The sequence below is a fragment of the Rhinichthys klamathensis genome, unplaced genomic scaffold (assembly GCF_029890125.1).
Source record: "Rhinichthys klamathensis goyatoka isolate OS25496 unplaced genomic scaffold, OSU_Roscu_1.1 h1tg000545l_1, whole genome shotgun sequence".
NCBI classification, from domain to species: domain Eukaryota; kingdom Metazoa; phylum Chordata; class Actinopteri; order Cypriniformes; family Leuciscidae; genus Rhinichthys; species Rhinichthys klamathensis.
In genome coordinates this window covers 42501-50000 of record NW_026607017.1, presented here as the reverse complement: position 1 = coordinate 50000, position 7500 = coordinate 42501, and the positions used below count along the sequence as shown (strand labels likewise).

Below are 7500 nucleotides of genomic sequence, written 5' to 3'. Positions count from 1 at the left end.
ATTCCCCCTCTGCGCTCCAAGCATTTAATAATCACTCCGCTCTGGGTTCTCCATTTACACTCCTCCCTCCCACTCCACTCCCAGTCCTCTCCCACTCCACTCCCACTCCACTCCCAGTCCTCTCCCACTCCGCTCCCACTCCACTCCCACTCCGCTCCCACTCAACTCCCACTCCACTCCCACTCCGCTCCCACTCCACTCCCACTCCCACTCCGCTCCCACTCCGCTCCCACTCCACTCCCACTCCACTCCCACTCCACTCCCACTCCACTCCCACTCCACTCCCACTCCGCTCCCACTCCACTCCCACTCCACTCCCACTCCGCTCCCACTCCACTCCCACTCCGCTCCCACTCAACTCCCACTCCACTCCCACTCCGCTCCCACTCCACTCCCACTCCCACTCCGCTCCCACTCCGCTCCCACTCCACTCCCACTCCACTCCCACTCCACTCCCACTCCGCTCCCACTCCACTCCCACTCCGCTCCCACTCCACTCCCACTCCACTCCCACTCCGCTCCCACTCCACTCCCACTCCGCTCCCACTCAACTCCCACTCCACTCCCACTCCGCTCCCACTCCACTCCCACTCCCACTCCGCTCCCACTCCACTCCCACTCCGCTCCCACTCCACTCCCACTCCGCTCCCACTCCACTCCCACTCCGCTCCCACTCCGCTCCCACTCCACTCCCACTCCACTCCCACTCCGCTCCCACTCGGCTCCCACTCCACTCCCAGTCCTCTCCCACTCCGCTCCCAGTCCACTCCCAGTCCACTCCCACTCCGCTCCCAGTCCACTCCCACTCCACTCCCACTCCGCTCCCACTCCGCTCCCACTCCCACTCCGCTCCCACTCCGCTCCCACTCCCACTCCGCTCCCACTCCACTCCCACTCCACTCCCACTCCACTCCCACTCCGCTCCCACTCCACTCCCACTCCGCTCCCACTCCACTCCCACTCCGCTCCCACTCCACTCCCAGTCCACTCCCACTCCACTCCCACTCCACTCCCACTCCCACTCCCACTCCACTCCCAGTCCACTCCCACTCCACTCCCACTCCACTCCCACTCCGCTCCCAGTCCACTCCCACTCCGCTCCCAGTCCGCTCCCACTCCGCTCCCACTCCACTCCCAGTCCTCTCCCACTCCGCTCCCAGTCCACTCCCAGTCCTCTCCCACTCCGCTCCCAGTCCACTCCCACTCCGCTCCCACTCCGCTCCCACTCCACTCCCAGTCCTCTCCCACTCCACTCCCACTCCACTCCCAGTCCTCTCCCACTCCGCTCCCAGTCCACTCCCAGTCCACTCCCACTCCGCTCCCAGTCCACTCCCACTCCGCTCCCACTCCCACTCCGCTCCCACTCCACTCCCAGTCCTCTCCCACTCCGCTCCCAGTCCACTCCCACTCCACTCCTACTCCGCTCCCACTCCACTCCCACTCCGCTCCCACTCCACTCCCAGTCCTCTCCCACTCCGCTCCCAGTCCACTCCCACTCCGCTCCCACTCCATTCCCACTCCTCTCCCACTCCGCTCCCAGTCCACTCCCACTCCGCTCCCAGTCCACTCCCACTCCGCTCCCAGTCCACACCCACTCCGCTCCCACTCCACTCCCACTCCGCTCCCAGTCCACTCCCACTCCGCTCCCACTCCACTCCCACTCCGCTCCCAGTCCACTCCCACTCCGCTCCCAGTCCACACCCACTCCGCTCCCAGTCCACTCCCACTCCCACTCCACTCCGCTCCCACTCCTCTCCACTCCTCGCTCCGAAATGTGAGGTTATACATTTCATACAACATGTTTTGTATTATTTAAAGTGACGTTGTTGAAATGGTTTGGTGTGTTTCCATAAACACTGACCCTCGTCACCCAATACAGCATGAGTGTGTTCTGTGCAGGTCATCAGTGTGAAGAGAGTTTCTGAAGGACTTCTGCTGGACCTGTGATGAGCGTCAGAAGACCAGCAGAATGATGCAGAACACACACTCACTCACACACACAATCTTAAAGTAATATCTTTAATAGTAATAGAAAGGAAAATGGAAAAATGCACAATGCTTTGCATGTTTAATCTGTGTCATGACAGGACTTCACATACAGGATAGCCTGGATCTTGACGCTTCTCCTTGCATATATAATATAATATACAGTAATAAAATAGAACTTCCATCATTGTTTTACTCACTTGTCCCCTCTTATAAACAAATAATTTAAAAATTGAGACTGGTTTTAATCAATTATTAATTACAGCATTTGATTTCTGACATGTTTTCTGATCAAACTGATGCATATCATGAAATGCCTTTCACTGCAGCAATTTGTACAAACAGAGTCTGTAGGCCTACTATACGTGTTGTAGCCATTAAATAAGCACATTCAGTTTCATATCTGTTAAAATATTATAATGTTATTTTTTTCCATCTATGTTGATTATGAAAAGTGAACAGCATGAGTAAGATAGGATGCGCAATATATCGGGAGACATATGGAGTGGGTCAGACATGATTTGACCACTTCATTAAGGTTTGTTTTGTAGAAAGCCTTTCTTTAAAGTGAATTTCGTTTTGTATAAATTGTATCTTAATTTTAATAAAATTTTCATCAACCAATTGCCTGGATTTAATAAATAAGAAGCAAATATAGCAGACAATATCGTGACACGGAGGCGCTGGCGCGGTCACTTGCATTGCACGTGAACTGGAGCATCTCATCATAAACTAACCGAAACTCAGCGTATGCCTCACAGACATGAGAAATATATCTATAGAGAGACTGAAATGTCTTTAAACAAAACAATTCAAAACGAAAAGAAATACTCTCTGATTATGTAATCCATTATTTCTCTCTATAGACGCGTTCACTACGGAGATGGCGATCGTCCACTTCATCTCTGCAGCCGACACTGACACAGAAAACACTCGTTTATTAATAAAAACCGATGCACGCGCGTCACCGGATTTACAAATGCACATCTTGCTTGTTGCATGCAGACATATTCTGTCGAAATAACGAGATATGTTTAAATAACATTATTAATAATAATAATAAATCTTTAAGAATATTTGATTGAATACTGAATGTTGTGCTTGTTCAATTTAATAAAATTAAAACTTTAATTGTGACAATTAAAATAATTGAATATTAAATACTGAGTGGCCAAGTTTTGCTAATTTATTAATAGTTTGTATATACACTACCGTTCAAAAGTTTGGGGTCAGTGAGAATTTTATTTTTATTTTTTGGAGGAAAGAAATCAATACTTTTATTTATCAAGGACAGTAAAGACATTTATAATGTTACAAAAGATTCTATTTCAAACAAATGCTGTTCTTTTAAACTTCCTATTCATCAAAGAATCCTAAAAAACAACAAAAAAAACTGTACAACTGACAGACCAACAACTCTTTCAAAACTTTCAACATTGATAATAATAATAAATGTTTCTTGAGCATCAAATCCTCATATTATACTGATTTGTGAAGGATCATTTGACACTGAAGACACTGGCACTGGTGATGCTGAAAATTCAGCTTTGATCACAGGAATAAATTACACTTTACTATATATTCACACAGAAAACAGCGGATTTACACTGGAGTAATATTTAATACTATAACTGATTTTTGTTGTATTTTTAATCAAATAAGCTCAGCCATGGTTAGCAGAAGAGAATTCTTTTAAAAGTATTTAAAATCGTACCGACCCCAAACTTTTGAACGGTAGTGTATATATATATATTTACACTTTTAATGTAATGCGTTACGTTAGCTTGTGTTCTCATCTGAGCTGGACTTGATTGATTTTAATAAACAAAAAACCTGAAGTTCTGTATTTTAGTCAAATGTAAAGGGTGTAATGTGTTCTAGACGTCTCACAATGATATCTGTGTGTGTGTGTGTGTGTGTGTGAGAGAGTGTGTGTGTGTGTAATTAAGATTCAATTCAGGTTTATTTATTGCGCTTTTCACAATACACATCATTTCAAAGCAGCTTTACAGAAAGTGCACGAGTCCACATTACAGTTTACAGTGATCTGTTATCAGTGGACACTAAGTTATGTAGAACATATACAAAATCACAGTTAGCGAAAAATGTAGAAATTTAAACAATGTAGTAATTTAATGCAGATAATGAGCTCATTGAATCAAAGTCAAAAATCTGATCAAGATGTGTTTTAAATTTTATGTTGATGTCTGAAAGAATAATCCGTCGATTTTTTATGTTTTTTTATAATGCATGTTAAAGCCGTTTTGCGCTCCAGCTGTTGGTGGCAGTAATGCGCCAAATACGGTTCGGCCAAACAGCCAGCAAACAAGAAAAGGCCTGACTGCGCATGCGCGGAGGTCAGACAGCCAAAATGGCGGCGAGTAACGGCGGCGGGATGGAGGTGGACGCGACAGGTGAGAAATTCACTCGCGAGCGTCACTCAACGCGCTTCATTAATGACAGACTCACTTCACGAACATTAAGCAACACACACGATCGCTTTACTGAAATCTCAGATCTCCAAGAACGGCCTGTGAGGCTCGCGCTGTTACTGACTGATGACGCAGGCTCGGGCTTGGTTCTGATTGGACAGCGACCGTCATAACTCCCGCCTCCTGGCCGGAGTCTCTCCTGTGATTGGCCGCGTCTGTTGCTCAGATCTGATGTTTTGGTTTTTGACGCTGTCATTTAAAGTTCATAGCAAACGGCTGAACTCTCGTCCTCAGGAGTATTACTGACCAAACTGATCTGAAGATATACATGTAATTATTCAGTATTAGAGTCATTAAAACGTGTCAAATCAAAGATCTGAATTACTTAATTTCAGTCGGTATAAATTAATCTGTCATACTTAAATATAATGAATGAAATGGGCACAAAGAGAAAGTTGTAGATATTTCAGAATGTTTATGTGGCTGAAGGTGTGTTTTGGCCACACTTTATATACATACATTAAAAAATGATTTAATTGTTAGTACAATGTACTTATTGTGTTGATGTTGTATTGCAAAACTCTTGTGGGTTACGGGAAGGTCAACAGTGTAATTATAGATGTAATTACAGGAATTAACTACTATTTTTTAAATATAATTACATTATAAAAACATGCATGTACACAATAAGTGCATTGTATCAAAGTAATAGATTAAATGTTATTATATAGCACATCAGTTAAAGACACCTAATATAAACTGGGACCTGTTAATCATCAGAAATTTTCTCAGAACCATCATATAGTAATAGACAAAAATGTATGTGTGTGTGTGTGTGTGTGCAGCGAGCCCCAGTGTGATGGCGTCGGGTGTAACAGGCAGTGTGTCTGTGGCGTTGCATCCGCTCGTCATCCTGAACATCTCCGATCACTGGATCCGGATCCGCTCGCAGGAGGGACGAGCCATTCAGGGTGAGTGTGTGTGTGTGTGTGTGTGTGTGTGTGTGTGTGTGTGTGCTGAGCTTCATAGTCTAACCCTCGTCCTCAAAGGTAAAAGCTGTTTACAGATGTAAAACAAAGGCATGTCTGTTTTGTGGGACTAGACCTGAGTCTGGTTTTTGTCATCATGAATCGCTGAGTTATGTGTGTGTGTGTGTGTGTGTGTGTGTGTGTGTAGTTGTTGGCGCTCTGATCGGGAAGCAGGAGGGAAGAAACATCGAGGTGATGAATTCATTCGAGCTTCTGTTTCACACCGCAGAGGATCAAATTCACATCGATAAAGAGTATTACTACACTAAAGAAGAGCAGTGTGAGTATACCACACACACACACACACACACACACACACTCACTCACACACACACGCACACACTCACTCACACACACACGCACACACTCACACTCACTCACTCACACACTCACTCACACACACACGCACACACTCACACTCACTCACTCACACACTCACTCACACACACACGCACACACTCATACTCACTCACTCACACACACACTCACACACACGCACACTCTCACACACGCACACACACTCACACACGCAAACTTACACACGCACACTCTACAGTTGTCAGAAAGTACCGACTTCGGTACTGAAATTTTAATAATGTGAGGCTTTGAGCGCTTTAGAGCGGAGTCATAAACGCCTCTGATTGGCCGTTGTGTTCACGAGCTCATCAGTCTGATTTGTGTAAAATTTCTGACAACTCTATCACACTCACACACTCACACTCACACACACACACACACACACTCATACACACATACAATCATGAGTATTAGTGTCAGAGAGTATGAGTGTGTGAGTTTGAGTGTGTGTGTGTGTAAGTGAGTGAGTGTGTGTGTATTAGTGACGCTGTTTTTCCTCTTTCAGTCAAGCAGGTTTTTAAGGAAATGGAGTTTCTGGGCTGGTACACGACTGGTGGCGCTCCTGACCAATCAGATATCCACATTCATAAGCAGGTGGGCGGAGCTACAGACGAAGCACCTCCCATCAGTGTGTGTTGTGTCATACTGAAGATGTGTGTGTGTTTTTATAGGTGTGTGAGATCATCGAGAGTCCGCTGTTTCTGAAGCTGAACCCCATGACCAAACACACTGACGTGAGTCACATACACACACACTCACACACTCATACTCACACTCACACTCACACACTCATACTCACACACATACTCGCACTTACACACTCACACTCACACACAGAATGTGTTTCTGAATCCTGACCTTTGACCCATTCTGTGCAGTTGCCAGTCAGCGTGTTTGAGTCTGTGATTGACATCATCAGTGGAGAGGTGAGTGAGTGTGTGAGTGTGTGTGTGTGTCTGTGTGTAGTTGTGTTTGTGGTCTTGATCGCATCATTTTTAACTTAGAACTTATTGAACAAGAATGTGCAAATGTTTCTATATGTTTGTGTTAAACTCGTGATGAAAGTGAAGTAGCGCTGGTCTCCTCTATTGTGTCGTATATCGAGAGAAACGCTTCAGGAACAGGAGCACATGTGGGCGGGGCTTGATTGTGTCTGGGGAACTGATTGGCTGGTTGGATGGTTGTGGTTTGCTATTGGCTGATCTCATGTGAGTGACAGGTTAAAGCCCCGCCCACATCATCAGAGAAGAGAAGCTGCACGAGGAACTGATTCTGATTCAACATTATTAACACTATAATGATCATCGATACATTTTTTTTACAAATATTGCAATATTTCATGAAATAAAAAGAATTGTCCATTTTGATTTGACGGTGACTTTAAGGAGCTTATGACTGTCATGAGTTGCAGTATTGAGGTTCAGTAAACGTCTGTGTGCCACAAGACACAATCAAAATAATCTTTTAGTTTTTCAATATTAGTACAGTCACTCCAAACGGAGTAAAATGCCACCGTGAGCTCTGTGATCAGCGCATGTTCAGCTGATCGGATCTTCCACATGACGATCACAGCTCGTCTGAAACCTCTGTGGTTCGGAGGTCAGAGGTCGTGAGCGTCTGTCCTGTGTCGATCTCGCTAGGCGACGATGCTGTTCGCTGAGCTACCGTACACACTCGCCACCGAAGAGGCCGAGCGC

General features: G+C 45.7%; 2 protein-coding genes across 2 annotated transcripts in view; both read left to right on the top strand.

The window, feature by feature from the left end:
- LOC130073409 (uncharacterized) overlaps positions 1-2133 on the top strand; it is a 13341-nt gene extending 11208 nt beyond the window's left edge. The window contains exon 9 of the mRNA XM_056238806.1: positions 1900-2133. Within this exon, the coding sequence (XP_056094781.1) occupies positions 1900-1925 (26 nt within the window). The 3' untranslated portion in view covers positions 1926-2133. The remainder of the gene's footprint in view (positions 1-1899) is intronic.
- Positions 2134-4297: 2164 nt separating this feature from the next.
- The window catches only part of cops6 (COP9 signalosome subunit 6), a 15179-nt gene continuing 11976 nt past the window's right edge, over positions 4298-7500 (top strand). Inside the window, exons 1-7 of the mRNA XM_056238839.1 lie at positions 4298-4400; positions 5264-5389; positions 5595-5726; positions 6309-6397; positions 6475-6537; positions 6682-6729; positions 7444-7500. The exon at positions 7444-7500 is cut by the window's right edge and continues 58 nt beyond it. Coding sequence (XP_056094814.1) covers positions 4334-4400; positions 5264-5389; positions 5595-5726; positions 6309-6397; positions 6475-6537; positions 6682-6729; positions 7444-7500 — 582 coding nt within the window. The 5' untranslated portion in view covers positions 4298-4333. The remainder of the gene's footprint in view (positions 4401-5263; positions 5390-5594; positions 5727-6308; positions 6398-6474; positions 6538-6681; positions 6730-7443) is intronic.